Source organism: Babylonia areolata, chromosome 34 (assembly GCF_041734735.1).
Source record: "Babylonia areolata isolate BAREFJ2019XMU chromosome 34, ASM4173473v1, whole genome shotgun sequence".
NCBI lineage: Eukaryota > Metazoa > Mollusca > Gastropoda > Neogastropoda > Buccinidae > Babylonia > Babylonia areolata.
In genome coordinates this window covers 9,723,540-9,740,132 of record NC_134909.1, presented here as the reverse complement: position 1 = coordinate 9,740,132, position 16,593 = coordinate 9,723,540, and the positions used below count along the sequence as shown (strand labels likewise).

At 44.2% G+C, this 16,593-nt stretch overlaps 1 protein-coding gene across 1 annotated transcript; it reads right to left on the bottom strand.

The window, feature by feature from the left end:
• Window positions 1-4,986: 4,986 nt before the first annotated feature.
• On the bottom strand, window positions 4,987-15,047 carry LOC143277399 (uncharacterized). The gene is made up of 3 exons (XM_076582190.1): window positions 14,873-15,047; window positions 10,673-11,619; window positions 4,987-10,053 (listed from the first exon to the last, which is right to left on the bottom strand). Exons 2-3 carry the CDS (start codon window positions 11,610-11,612, stop codon window positions 9,041-9,043), a joined length of 1,953 nt encoding a protein of 650 aa, XP_076438305.1. The 5' UTR covers window positions 11,613-11,619; window positions 14,873-15,047; the 3' UTR covers window positions 4,987-9,040.
• Window positions 15,048-16,593: the final 1,546 nt, after the last annotated feature.

Genomic DNA, 16,593 nt, shown 5'->3' with positions numbered 1-16,593 from the left:
CGGGTTTGGAACTGAAGTTGAAGGAAGGGTGTGTTTACAAAAGCCACAATAAAATCTCAACTCTTCTTCTTCTTCTTTCTTTGTTCGTAGGCTGCAATTCCACGTTCACTCGTATGTACACGAATGGGCTTTTACGTGTATGACCGTTTATGGCAGCCATTACTCCGTTTTCGGGGGTAAACCTCACCTCAACTTGCAGTGAAGTGGTGTGGCGTTGGGCGGAGGGCTGATCAGTCACACTGCCAGTAGGGAACTACAACAAGCCATCCACCACAGAGCAGTACATGACCTCAGCTGACTGGTGTTACAAATACTGAGAATCATACAAAACACGGTGATCATCACTATCGTTCTTGTGGTCACAAAACTGTTTCCCCAGTCTTATATCAGACAGTGAGAACTGCACAGTCAGATATGAATGTGCACTGAATAGTACTGGAACAACTATGAATTATCATTATCTATTTATTAGTTTATTATATCTTCATTTCTTGATTTACTTTATTAATTCAATCATTCATCTGATATTTGGATAACAATTCGTTTATTCAGAACTGAAAAAGCTTCATATCATACGTCATGGACATGGTGGAATAATTTCACAGTGACTTTAAAATAAATCAGAACGTAGTGTACTTACAAGAGTCAAATTCAATTCAAGGGATGATTAACCTAAGAAGGTTTCATTTCAAATTAGACTTTTGACACATTGCATTATGTCTAAAGTGCAGGGATAGATTTCCTGTTGGGTTCCCTCACACTGTGGACTCTACTCACATTGAGTTAACCCTTTCGCTGCCAGGAAAATAAGATTTAAGTGAAATCTATTTGCCAGGGTTTTTTCACAAAAAACGGGTATAAATTTTCAAAAAATTCTGTGCTCTTTGTTATTGGAGAAAGACCCATAAAAGTATATATTTTCTGAAAGGGAAATGAATAAAGAATACAAAACACATGATGTTTTCCCATTTTATGCATTTTAAGTGACATGCTGTTGTTTTGAAATCAGTGTTTTGTTTTTGTCACATTTTCAACTTGTTCATTACAAACATTAGTCTGGTAATTTGCACAAAAATATCATTTTCTGGACAAATGGATATCTGCACACACAAAATCATACTAGAACAACCACAATATAAAAAAACTGAAAAAGAAATAGATGCATTGTGACTTCTGCAAGTGATAATATGGATGTGAGGCCACGCCCCCTCAGTCTCCACCCCTCTCCTCTTCACCCCTCTCACATGGTCACTTCATCAGACCGCGTTGGCTGAGTGCCAAGAAAATAGCTCATACGGTGCCCTGCTAAAACTTCGTCTGCTAGAGTTGAACAGCCTGCATCACTCACTGATAGTTGTATCTTGGCCACTCTCTTGATTGCTCCCTTTATTTTCTATCAAATCGTCCTATAAATGTTCACCACTGTCTTCTCCTTCGAATTTATGCTCCAATTCTTTCTGAGCATTAGCTGAAGAAAGTAATCTTGGTTGATTTAGTTCGCCACGAGCGCATGTCTTGAGCACGGAGTCAGTCCGACATTTTGTTGAGCGAGCGAGGAGAGGAGCCAGGCAAAGACTGCGGCCAGTAACCCAACCAAAACGTTCAAATAAAGGACTGCCTTATGACGCATATGGTGTTTCTAGCTATGAATAGAATCCAGAAAGATTCCCCAAGCTAAAGCTACCAGCATTTTTGTCAACGAGCTGAATGCAAAGCAGGGAAAAGTCAGAATATTTCGATGACGAGTTATCTCGTCATGCAGGCAGCGAAGCATACATGCTTGCCATGACGAGTTATCTCGTCATGCAGGCAGCCTAGGGGTTAACTTGAGTTAACGTACTCATCAGCTGAGCACGGCGCTTCAGGATATAGCAGTGACGTGATAGGCCCTGTCAGTTCCCAGCAGGTGTGAGCTGTGTTTGTGAGTGTGACGGCTGTCACCCCGACAGCACTACGACAGCTCAATGGCCGGGTCTGGACTTTAAAAGAAAGACCGCAGTCGCCGCTGCTTACACTTTGTAATGCCTTTTGTGATATGTTTGTGGAGCTTTCCTCTCCCCATCTACCCACCCAAACGTACACCCCCACCCCAACCCTGATCTAGATCGTTACCACTGTTATATCCTGGTGTGTGTGTGTGTGTGTGTGTGTGTGTGTGTGTGTGTGTGTGTGTGCGTGTGTGTGTGTGTGTGTGTGCATTCCTTTATGTGTGTGTGTGTGTGTGTGTGCTTTCGTGCATGTGTGTATTTGTGTGTGTGTGTGTGTGTGTGTGTGTGTGTGTGTTTGTGTGTGTGAACCTGTGTATGTGTTTCTGTGCTTGTGAATGTATAGATGTATGCATACCAGCATATTTCAGACTGTGTTGATATGTGGGGGGTGGGGGTGGGGGGTGGGGAGTGAGGAAGGGGCTGGGGACCGGGTGGAAAATGCGTTGTACCCTGCACTAGTTTTTAATCACATGACGGCAGTCACTGCTGTTTACACAATACGCAATGCCTTTTATCGTCTGTTTGCGATATCTGCTACACCCTCCACCACCACTCCCTCCCCCTCCTACCCCTACTCGTCGTCACCCGCGTCATATGAAGTGTGTGGCCCAGTGGGTAGAGCACTGGCCAGAATACCAGGGTTCTGGGTTCAAGTCACACATGGACCTCGAGTGGCTGTGTGGGAACTGGATGAGGACCAAGATTTGTGCCTCTACCTTTAGTAGTGGTCTGGGTGCTGTTCGTCTGGGTGAGATGTTCGTCTGACGTGAGCAGTGTGTATTCAGTACAGATAGAAACATAAATCAACGGGGGAAAGGTTTGTCTCTGGTGAAATTTGCAGGAACAAAAAGCACCCTTGTAAAGAAAAAGGTTTTGAGACACTGAGGAAGTAAAAGAGTGGATGGTGATGGTGATCAAATCATGGTGATCGTGGTAGAGGTGGTGGAAGTGGTTGTGATCATGATGGTGGTGGTGGTGGTGGTGGTTGTGATCATGATGGTGGTGGTGGTGGAAGTGGTTGTGATCATGATGGTGGTGGTGATGATGATGATGATGGTGGTGGTGGTGGTGGCGGTGGTGATGATGTTGATGATTGTGGTGATGATGATGATGATGATGGTGGTGGTGATGATGTTGATGATGATGATGATGGTGGTGGTAGTGGTTGTGATGGCTATGTGGTGATTGTGATAGTAGTGGTGGAAGTTGTTACGATCATGATGGTAGTGGTGTTGATGATGATTGTGATTTGTATTTGTATTTGTATTTCTTTTTACAACAGATATCTCTGTGTGAGATTCGGGCTGCTCTCCCCATGGAGAGCACATCGATACACTACAGCACCACCCATTTTTTTGTGTTTTCTTTCCTGTGTGCAGTTTTATTTGTTTTTCTTATCAAAGTGGACTTTTCTGCAAAATTTTGCCAGGAACAACCCTCTTGTTGCCGTGGGTTGTTTTACGTGCTGCACACGGGACCTCGATTTATCATCTCATCCGAATACCTAGCGTCCAGACCACCACTGAAGGTCTAGTGGAGGGGGAGAATATATCGGCGGCTCAGCCGCGATTCAAACCAGCGCGCTCAGATTCTCTAGCTTCCCAGGCGGACGCGTTACCTGTAGGCCATCACTCCACTCCACAAAACTGATTCCTCCTGCTTGTCTATTTGTCCATGTATTAGCCAGCTGTTTAGCTAAAGACCGTCAGTTGCATATGTATGTATGTATATATATATATATATATAACATATATGTATATATATACATATACTATATATACATATGTGTGTGTGTGTGTGTGTGTGTACACATATATATATATTGAGAGAGAGACAGACAGACAGAGAGAGGGAGACAGAGAAGTCCATATATCGTCCATAACATATACCAATCAATCATTCAAACAATCAGTATGTTTATCCATACTCTTTCTCCCTCTCCCTCTCCCACCCCCCAATCCCCCCCTCTCTCTCTCTCTCTCTCTATATATATATATATATATATCTATATATATATATATATATATATATATATTTGTGTATGTATGTATGTATGTATGTATGTATATCTTACCCCGAACCACTCCATACCCCACCCCCCAGCATTACAGTCGGTGGACGTGAATCTAGTTGTCATGTTTGTGCAAACTGACATAACGAACACGTTTTGCCAGCCAGGCAAGGCCCCGGGGACAATCTGGCTGGGCTCGTGGCTTTCAGCAGGTAAACAACCCTCCCGCCATTTCAAGTCCCTGCACAGGGGAAAGCTTTTTGTTCTGTCTCAACATGCATGCTGGTTTGGGAACGCGTGACATGGCTGTGCTCTGCAAACTTTCATCCTTTTCTTCCGATTCTTGTTCGCCTTGTTCTTGTTCTTGTCCGCGTGCTTGTTCTTCTTGTGCTTGTTCTTCTTGTTAGTGGTGGTGTTCTTGTTCCCGTCTTTCTTCTTCTTGTTGTTTCATTTTCCATTGGAACAAACAGTATCCAAAATAAATCAGTTGGGCTGCAACTCTCACATTCATATGCATTTATGAGAGGGGTTTTACATGAATGACATTCAAGCAGTCATGTTGTCTTTTCAGAGATAGGTTTCCTTTCATTATTTACCACGGAATCTGAGAGAAACAGAAACTTGCAGTATTCGTCAGAACGTTTGTACAAGTCTCCACGCATCCCTGAAGTGGACAGCACTGGACACTGTGGTCCCAGTCAGCCCTCTTGAGTCCTAATGTAATCATGTTTATTGAGTGTGACACATTTTCTGTCGACATAATGTATTGTAACATGTGTGTGTGTGTGTGTGTGTGTGCATGTGTGTGTGGGGTCGTGTGTGTGCATTTGTGTGTGTTACGCTACCGATTCAGCTAGCACACAGGTAAATAAAAAGGTACATCGGAACAAACCCAGACACTTCCTCAAAAAATGAAGCGCCGGGCCTGTCCTTATACCGATCATTTGACATGTCCACACAGCAGCAAAGACAGAAGAAATGTGCAAACACAAATTAGCTTTTATTCAAGACTGGCATAGCCTCTGTAATCCTGAACAAGCCACACAGAACACATGGACAATACAGAACAAACGCATGGTTGCCTCGGTTTTTCAACTGGAAATTAACAAACAATGAGGCCAGGAGATGAAATGATTAACAAACAGTAAATAGTGGTAACTCTCTCCATTCACAAGGTACACAACACATGTATACTGGAAAATAAATGTGGAACACGCACTGTATAGTGATTATAGCATGAATACAAAGACTAACAAAGCACAGATGATTAAAAGGTTGGATAGCACTGTCCCTCACATAGCTGTCATCCAAGCCACACTTTTTGTGCTAGAAAAAACAAAAGTCTGGACCCACACTGGTTGGCCCGATATGTATACCGGTCAGCCCAACATGAGACACATGCTGTCTGCTTTAGGAAGGTCAACACCAGCCTGGGAGAGCGGTATGATCATGTCTGGTACTGGGGTGGGTGTCCCACTGGGGTGGGTGTCCTACTGGGGTGGGTGTCCTACTGGGGTGGGTGTCCCACTGGGGTGGGTGTCCCACTAGGCTGGGTGTCCCACTGGGGTGGGTGTCCTACTGGGGTGGGTGTCCTACTGGGGTGGGTGTCTCACTAGGGTGGGTGTCCTACTGGGGTGGGTGTCCTACTGGACTGGGTGTCCTACTGGGGTGGGTGTCCTACCGGGATGGGTGTCCTACTGGGGTGGGTGTCCTACCGGGATGGGTGTCCCACTGGGGTGGGTGTCCTACTGGGCTGGATGTCCTACTGGGGTGGGTGTCCTACTGGACTGGGTGTCCTACTGGACTGGGTGTCCTACTGGGGTGGGTGTCCTACCGGGATGGGTGTCCCACTGGGGTGGGTGTCCAGTTGGACCAGCCTGGTAAAAACTTACAAAACCAATATGATAATAACTTGCTGCCTGCTTCAAGCAGATTGACACAACATGACAATCATTAATGCCATAACTGAGCTGGCTTCATGAAAGGGCTTAGCAACAATATCATGCCCGGTATTTGGCTGGCCCGGTACACACCAGTCAACCCAGTAAGCAACACAATGTCTGCTTCAGGCACTTCGGTATGAGGCTGGGCTGGGCGACACCATCATGTCTTGTATTGGGTTGGTCAGAAATATACTGGTAGGTCCAACATGTTATAAATATTGTCTGTCTTAGGTAGGTTGGTACAATATCAAACTCGTCTGCCTTACAGAGGCTAGGTAAAGCAGCAATATCTCTTCTGTTGGGTTGGACCAAAATATACTGATCAGCATAATATGAGACTAAGAAAAACGACAATACTGTATCTCGTTTGGTTTTGACCCAATGTACACTAATCTGAGAAAAACTGTCTGCTGTAGGGAGATGGGCATCAGGGCTGTGCACAGTGACAGTATCATGTCCCCTGCTGTGTCTGCCCTCTGTTCGTCGGTCGGCCCGATGTGAGTCATGTACTTTACAGAGGCCAGAATGACACATGTTGTCTTAGAAAGTCACTATGCGTCATTCATCACATCAGATGCTAACAGTCTGACTGTAGTCACCCAAAGTCACCATCACATCAGATGCTAACAGTCTGACTGTAGTCACCCAAAGTCACCATCACATCAGATGCTAACGATCAGACTATAGTCACCCAAAGTCACCATCACATCAGATGCTAACAGTCTGTAGTCACCCAAAGTCACCATCACATCAGATGCTAACGATCTCACTGTAGTCACCCAAAGTCACTATCACATCAGCTGCTAATGGTCTGACTATAGTCATCCTAAATCACCATCACACCAGATGCTAACGATCATACTGTTGTCACCCAAATTCACCATTACATCAGATGCTAACGGTCTGACTGCAGTCATCCAAAATCACCATCACATCATATCCTAGCAGTATGACAGTAGTCACCCAAAGTCACCATCACATCAGATGCTAACCGTCTGACTGTAGTCTCCCAAAGTCACCATCACATCAGATGCTAACGATCAGACTGTAGTCACCCAAAGTCACCATCACATCAGATGCTAACAGTCTGACTGTAGTCACCCAAAATCGCCATCACATCAGATGGTAACGGTCTGAATGTAGTCACCCTAAGTCACCATCACATCAGATGCTAACGGTTTCATTATAGCCTCCTTAAGTCATCCATCACATCAGATGTTGACGATGTAACTGTAGCCATCCTAACTCATCTCGTCATGTCTGGGGCCCTATAAAGGATACAATGTGAAATAAACTGACATGTTCCACACACAGTGTGGCAGCATGCATCACAATCATCAGGTATCCCAACATGGTCAGGCTCCTTAGATCACATAACTGTTTCCACAAAAAAGGAAAGAAAAACCAACAACACACACACGGGTAAAATGTCAATTTTGGGAGCTCGCAAGTCTCTGGAGCAACTGAGTACCCTCTGTCTGAAGCACATAAATGTCCATATCCCCACTGTCTTTCAAAATGACTGGGAAATCCAGCAGTCTGCCATTATTCACATGGTTTTGTAAGAAAAAAACAATAATCATCATAATCACAATCAAAATCATAGTGAAAATAATTACCATGCTATATCCAAACACACTGTGCACAGTGACAGTATCATGTCCCCTGCTGTGTCGGCCCGATGTGAGACACACGTTTTCTACGTTACAGAGGCCAGCCAAGAATGATATGTTGTCTTTGAAAGTCACTATGCGTCATCTCTCACTTCAGATGCTAACAGTCTGACTGTAGTCACCCAAAGTCACCATCACATCAGATGCTAACGATCTGACTGTAGTCACCCTAAGTCACCATCACATCAGATGCTAACAGTCTGACTGTAGTCACCCAAAGTCACCATCACATCAGATGCTAACAGTCTGACTGTAGTCACCCTAAGTCACCATCACATCAGATGCTAATGATCTGACTGTAGTCACCCTAAGTCACCATCACATCAGATGCTAACAGTCTGACTGTAGTCACCCAAAGTCACCATCACATCAGATGCTAACAGTCTGACTGTAGTCACCCTAAGTCATCCATCATATCAGACTCCTTACATCACATAACTGTTCGCACAAAAAACAAAAACAAAAAAAAAAATCCCACACAGGTTTAAAAAAAAATTTTTTTTTTTTAAAATCCGAACTCACAAGTCTACGAAGTAACTGAGCACCTTCCGTGTAAAGCACAGAAATGTCCAAATCCCCATTCTTTGTCCAAATAATCGGAAATGCAGCAGTGTCCCTTTACTGGAAGTAATAATGAAAAACATATCATAATCACCATTATAATGAATTATACTACAATGCTCTATCCAAACATGATGCTGACTAGAGCTTCGTCATGGCACGGTAACAAATGGATTATATACAGACACAAGCACCTAATTAGAGACATAAGTGTGAATAAAACCACTCTGTAGAAACAGCAAGGCTTCTCAAAACATAATATGCATAACGCAAAGTCGTCTCCAATTGCCACATGGATTATAAATAAATAAACAAGTAGATAAACAAATAAGAAAAGACAAATGAATAACAGTCGCCAATCTTTATCACTGCATTACTTATTTTCCGGGTTCCCTTGAAAATAATATATACAAAAAAGATACAAACAAAACAATAACAAAACCGCCACCACCACCATCACCAACACAGCCACCCCCATCACCACCACCACCAAAAACCTGTTCAAGCTGCGAGTGACGTAATGTGTGTTAATCTCTGCACTGACGTCATTATATCATGACGTATGAAGATGTCGGTGGGGCGGGGGAAAGGGGGGAGGGGGGAATGTATCTCAACACACACCACACTCCTGCATGTACAGGGAAATTATAAAAAAAATAAAATAAAAATAAAAATTAGATCCGCAATCCTAATCCTAATCTACCGAACAGAATGATAGACTAACCGACCTATCTACGCATCCGTCTGTTCATCCATCCATGAATCAATCCAACCATCCTTTCAGTCTATTCATCCATCCATCTATCCATCCATCCAATCATGAATCAAACAATCCAACACACAAAACATCAACGGCCAGATCCATCACAGTGTGTATCCCACAACGACACTGTCACCACCACCACGCCACGTGACCACCAGGTGACCAGAGCTGGTAAGACAAAGACCCCAAGGTAAGACACACCGTGATGGACCGTGCAGAGAGGGCGTCACCAGTTGTCTCCACTGACCCCCTCTGCTTCTCACACACACACACTCACCACCACAACTAACTATATAAATATTGCTGGCTGTGTCAGCACACACCTGTCTAGGCCGCTTCAACTGAGCGTGCTGAAAGGTCTGGGTCACCTGGCCAGAACGGACACACACCTGGTGCACCAGGTCTGTCTGGTAGTCTGACACCAGGACGTGGCCATCACCTGTGTCAAACAGGTAATCAGGTGACTCCAGTCCTGTCAGCCTGGTGCTGTCGGTCACCGTTGTGACCACGTGACCCTGTCTGTTCAGCACGTCCACGGAAGCAGTACCAGAGGATGAACTGTCACAGCTTACTATCATGTGTCCGTCTCTGTGTCCGGCTATACCGACATACACTCTGTTGGTCCGGACACGTGACCGCACAGTCACGGTGTTGGCGGTAACGTTGACCAGGTAGATGACTGGTTCACACGTCGTCACGGCCACCAGACCGTCAGACAGCTCAGCCAGGCGGTATGGTCCTTCAGGAATGGAGAGAGAGGACACAGTGTGGGGGGGCGCCATGCCCATCACCTTCACCTTGTTGTTGTTGAAGTCCGCCATGACCAGTCGGTCGTCAGGCAGACAGACAACGGCAGAGATCCAGGGTGTGCGTGTGTCGTCAGCTGTTGTGGGTGACACCTTGAACACACACCGTGGTGCCGCCGTCATCACATCAACAGGTGGGGTGAAGGTGGGGGTGGCATGGTGGGTGGGTGGAGAGAGGGGTGATGATGTGGGGGTGGTGGGGGAGATGGAGGGTGAGGGGAGGTGAGCTGAAGTGGGTGTGGGCATGGAGGAGGGGGGTGACGCTACAGGTGTAGTGGAGGTGGAGGCACCAGCACTGGTCTGTTGGTCTGTAACAATCATCATCATCATCATTAGATATCATCACAACTGTCGTCATAATGATCATCATCGAAGTCATCATGATAAAAACAAATGTAAAAACTAAAACAAACAGAAAAAAACATCTTCAAAAAATCATTGCAGATAAGTGGAGAAGAAATATACATATGTTTTGTATAGTGTCGGGAAACGTGGTATCACAGGCTTGTGGTGATGTGTTTCATTTTTTACGTCATTCATTGTGACGTAATGTTTTCAAGCCTTGTCCTTAGTTTGAACACACACACACACACACACACACACACACACACAGAGATGTATATCTACACACACACACACACACACACATATATATATATATATATATATATATATACATACATATAGACACACACACACACACACACACACACACACACACACACAGTTAAGAGTTATTCTAAAGGCAGTCATCTTTATATCATCAACAATATTATCCTTTTCATCATAATTATCAGCATTCTTTATAAATATCCACATCACCATTGTCATCATCATCATCATCTTCACAAATACCGCCATCATCACCATCACCATATTTTTTCTTTCAAAATCCCTTCCGCCCTTCCCATTCCCTGAGTCACTGACCTGCAGAGTTCAACAGGTCACTGAGCTGTTTCCTGATCACCTGCACTCTGTTCACCTCTGGGCACTGACGTCCTTCCCTTAGTTCAGACACACGTCTCTTCAGAGACTGTGCCTGTACGTGCAGGGTGACGTCAGGATCGGTGACGTGAATGGCGAAGCTGTTGGGATCAGTGCCCTGGATGACGTGGAGACCAGGCAGGTGCTGCTGGTAAGAGTTCAGGGCCTCTCGGTGTGCCTGAACCCTGTCCAGAAGCTGCTGTCCCAGGGTCACGATGTCCTGCAGTGTGGTCTCCACATGCAGCTCCTCTCTGTATGCCTCCTGCAGCAGTCCCACCTCCTTCTCCACCCACTCCTTCCACTCCTTCACACCGCTTGATTTACTACGTGACTTACTACTGGACTGGGGGTCATTTCTAATGCTGTCCAGTGAGGTTGTGGACTGGATGGATGGAGACCTGGGTCTGGGCGTGGCATGGGCAGCGGATGGAGCGTTCAACAAAGACTGAGGTAATACTGCCAGAAGGTGGTCTTTTGTGGCTCGACCTCGCAGATGGTTCTTGGAACAGGTGTCACAAAAAAAATCATGGCAATCCACACAGACACGAGTCGCCGGATTGTTGTCACAATTGAGACAACGGATGTCTGTGTGGGCTGCCAGTGCCTGGTGGACCAGCTGTTCCATGACGGGGTCTGTCCCCAATTGGTCGACGATCTGGCTGAAGGGCTGGTCCCTGGGGAGGCCCAGGTGTTGACTGCACATCTTACAAACAGCCTCTGGGCCGGCCTGCTGCCGCTCGTCACGAAGACACATTCTGCAGAGGATGTGTCCACAGCCCAACAGGACAGGACCCAGACACAGTGACCCGCAGTGGGGACAGTCCGTAACTGACGTCACAGAACCTTTGGACTGTGGGGTAGGGGATCGCCCTCCTGTTGCCATGGTGAATCTGATGAAAAGAGAAATAAACATAGAAAACTTCTACGTTGACACTGACACTACAGTCTGCTTTTCTCACCACACATGCACGCATTTCCATTGTGTTATGAAAATGAGTAAGTGCATTAATAGAATTATGAATTTGCTTTTGCAGCAGGGTTCGGAGATCCATACAGACATTAATTTCCTGTCAAGAACTCAAGCATAAAACACTCCATAAAAGAACAGACTTACAATAAGGACTTTTTTTTCAGTTTCGTAGCAGTGACCTGGGGTGATAAGAAATATAGCACTACAATATGAACTATGAGCTGTGATCTCACTAATCAAACTCCATGTATGACAAATATAACAACATCTGACTGATATGTATATCTAGAGATGGGAATCATCAATTAAAGGATCCCTGTCTGATAATTTTCCATGAAAATGGGCATAGATTATCAAAACATATACAGGCTCAACTGTTTTCGTGAAAAGTATGCAAATCATAAGTTTTCATAAAATGAAACTGACTAAACTTTCTATTCAATATTCTGAAAATATGGGGCGTACAGATTATAATTTGGAGCTGGTTGATCAATATCTTAGCTACATATTTTTACATTTCTTAATGCACAAAACACACATATGTAAATATGAATGTTTCAACAAAAGACAACACAAAGTATGCAAACAATGAAAACCCACTCAGTACACTCCTCATATCCAAGGTGCTGTGATCTTAATTAGGAAAGCAATCAAACTATCAGATGACCCACAGTTTGGAACAAGTTCAAAATGTGTGCAGTCATCCAAGTCCCCCAAATCCCCCCTCTCCCTCCTCCTCCACTCCCTCCCCCCTCCACTTCCTTTCTCTGGCATGCCTTTCATGTGGTACTCACCTGTTCTGTTTCCCCACCCACTCCCTTGACCATGTCCCCCAATCTCCACACAAAAATCTCAGAGATTTTCATGTTTATGAGATTCATGTCTCACCACTATATGTGTAAATGCCAAAACACATGTCTCACCACTATATGTGTAAATGCCAAAACAATCAGTGTCTGCAGTATAATTTGGGTCAATATACCCACACACTACTAGAAGTTGACCAATGAAGCTGGTGTTGCCAGCCATGTGTGTGATCGTCCACTGATTGAGCTGGCTGTTGGTCAACGTTTCAAGCCACACATCATGCCATGTACTGCATTAGGACTGTGTTCATGTTCATTCATGTTTGAAATAAAGTCTTCTGGGTTGGACAACAGTTATGATGCTATATCTCTTTCTGGCTGAAAGAAAATTTGAGAAAGACCAATGACGGGTCAGCCCATTATGTTGGCAATACAGTTACAACTACAGTTTGATGGGTCAATCCGTCATGCAGGCAGTTAACTGGTTAACCAATGACACATGAGTATCACTGATAATCATCATCATCATCATCATCATCATCATCAACATTCATATAGTGCCCTTTCTCTATAAGAGCTCAGGGCGCTTTATATGACAGAAAAATATAACAAATTACATAATTGTAAATCATTCATGACCACTCCTCAAAACCCCTCCCTTCCCCACAATCTCCCCCTCCCACTCTTCATGAATCTATAGTGAGCTGACATGGATGGTGTTGGAGATGAAGGAAGCTGCAAATGCATATAGATAGGTTTTAAAAAGATGAGTTTTTAGTGATGAGCAAAAAGCAGAGATAGAATCAGATCCACAGATATGATAAGGAAGTTTGTTCCAGATATGAGGAGCAGCAAAGAAGAAAGAACGTTTACCATAGGTTCTTGTATTGACAAGAGGAATTTTCAAAAGACAACAGTCAGAAGAAGACTGGAAATTTCCTGAGGGAGTGTAAACAGAGAAATATGATCAGTACATGGGACTCTGAGAGTCAAACGGGCAGCATTGTTTTGAAGGTTTTTTTTCTTTTCTTTTTTTTTTTTTTTTAATTCACTGAAGAAGATTATGTGGAGAACCAATGAGAAAGGAATTACAGTAGTTGATTTATGACAGCACAAAAGCAGAAATAAGAGTTTTTGTATTTTCAACATAAGGTACTGATGGACATATATGGAATATACTCTCTGAGTGTGCATACTGAGGTTTGAGTCAAGAATGACTCCAAGGTTCCTTGCTGAGTTTGAGAACTGAACTGTGGCATCACCAACCACAATAGAGGCAGAAAAATAAGTAGATGTTGACGTTCTCACAGAGGAAATAATCATAGCTTTCAGTTTTGTCAACATTTAACTTCAGTTTGTTGAATGTCATCCAGGATTTAACATCGATAATGCAATCCTGCATAGACGGAATCAAGCTGTATACTTGGTTTGGTTCTGCAGACTTTTATTGCTGAGTAACATCAGCAAAAGAGTGGTGAAGAACAGAATGACCAGAAATGACATCAGAAAGAGGAGTAGTGTACAGAGCGAACAGAACGGGGCCTAGGACAGAGCCTTGTGGCACACCATGGGAGATTAGGGTTGGATCAGACTTAAAGTGGACTGATGGCCTAGAGGTAACGCATCCGCCGAGGAAGCGAGAGAATCTGAGCACACTGGTTCCAATCACAGCTCAGCCGCCAATATTTTCTCCCCTTCCACTAGGCCTTGAGTGGTGGTCTGGACGTTAGTCATTCGGATGAAATGATAAACTGAGGTCCTGTGTGCAGCATGCACTTAGCGCACGTAAAAGAACCCACGGCAACAAAAGGATTGTTCCTGGCAAAATTCTGTTGAAAAATCCACTTTGATAGGAAAAACAAATAAAACTGCACACAGGAAAAAATGGGTGGCACTGTAGTGTAACAACACAAATACAAATACAAGTTGTTAACAGAGACAATCTTGAAGCAGTTTGATAGGTATGACGAAAACCAGTTCAGAACTGTTGAATGAATCCCAAAGACATGTATTTTACTGATAGTAACCAGAAATCTAGTACACTATCTTCACACAATCTGTAGACAATGGTGTAATTATAAAATGTGGTAATTATGTACAACAATGACTCACTGAATCCAGTACCTCACCTTCATATGTAAACAGTGATGTAAACGTGAAACTGTTTATTTTATACCTTACTTGTACACTAAGTTCATCATGTCTGAAACTCTATCAGTGTCTGTAAAAAAAACAACAAAACAAAACAATCACACACTATCTCAGTGTTTCATGTTCTCTGAAAATCCCAAAGATAAGGTCAAACAGTAGTTGTGGTGACCACAATCACACACTAAATGTCCAGTTTTCACCCTATTTCTCACTCACCAAGTTGTCGTTCCACAGGGTGTGTGTCGCTGACCACTGCCAACACCAAAGTCGCCGTGCTCACACTGTGCACAGATCAAGAATCAGATGAACCAGGAAACACGTCTTTCTCTGTTGAGGAAACTGCCACTGAATGAAGGACTTCACAACCAGCCCTGCCTGTTTGTTGGCGGTTGCTAGCTGTGACGTCAATCCACCCCGCTACAGCCTTTGTTTGCAATGTCACCTTCAGTGTTCCCTCCTGCTGTCACCCCCACCCTCCACCTGTCTCTCTCTCTCTTTCTGTCTGTCTGTCTCTATCAACCCCACATGAATGCACGTTTGTGCACATTTGTGCATAAAAAAAGGACATGTGCAGGATCATGCACATGTGCAAGTGTGTCTATGTATGTCTGTGGGTGTGTGGGGTGGTGGGTGTGCATGTGTATGTTTGTATGTCTGTGTGTGCATGTGAGACACAGAGAGACAGAGAAACAGAGAGAGAGAGAGAGAGGGGCACGCTCTGAGCTCGTGATAATGGCAGCCTTCCAACACCCGTCAAAATTGTGGATCAAATTATGCAGATTTGACATGCAGCCCCAAGCAGACAGGGTGGTTGTGTGTCCCTTACCTTTCCACCACTTCCCCCTACCCCACCCCACCTGTACAGACAGTGAATGTAGGTTACATGTTTCAGTGCACAGGTTAGCGCTGTCACTCCCATGGCGTTGTGTCAACTGTGCTGAGTGGAGCGGTGGTCTTGTGGATACAGCGCCCAACAAGGGGTCAGGGTCCTGGGTTCGATTCTCTGCACATAATATCTAGCGTGTAGACTACAGATCCCCAATGGTAAATATGATTGGATATTAACACACACACACACACACACACACACACACACATTCTCACTTTTAGTCATCTGAACGTGCATGTTTTAACGCTGTATGTGCATGCGCTCCTTTGAATATCATGCAGCTTGTAGTTTTTTTTTGGTTTTTGGTTTTTGTTTTTGTTTTTTTTTGTGGTTTAACTGCTGGACGTTAGGAGGTGCGAAATTTGTCAACTTTTAACATGGCTGTGAATTGCTCTTTGCAGGCATTGACAATCCCTACCTAATTTATTAAGCACATTTCGCTATTCACTATAAATCATTGATTGATTGATATGTATACTTATATAGCGCCTATCCTCGATCGGGGACGAAGCTCTATGCGCTGTGCATTCACAGAGTCATTTGCACAACAGGCTGCCTGTCTGGGTAGAGCCGACTGACGGCTGCCACTTGGCGCTCATCATTCGTTTCCTGTGTCATTCACTCAGACAGACATGATGTTTAGATCAGGGCACCCCGTTGGTCATGTAATACAGCTGAAGTTGTGTCTCACCTGGAATTCCAGCATAGTTTTGCATTCTGAACTCCTGTTTTAGACCTGACGTGTTGAAAACGACCATGTAGACATTGCTTGGAATATCTTAAAGTCTCAGAAATGTCGGCGTATTTCTGAGCATTGACGTTTCTGTGCACTGTGCACACAGTCAACATACTATTCAAACAAATAAATCCACCAACCCATCTTTGAAATCTTGCTTGTTGAATGTAGGATTCCTTTTGATAGATCACCACATCAGTAGATTCCCACGTGGACAGATTTCTACATCGATAGATCTCCACATTGATGAATCCCTACATCAACTAATACCTCCAATGCCTACATGTTAAAAACATCACTTGGGTGTTTTTT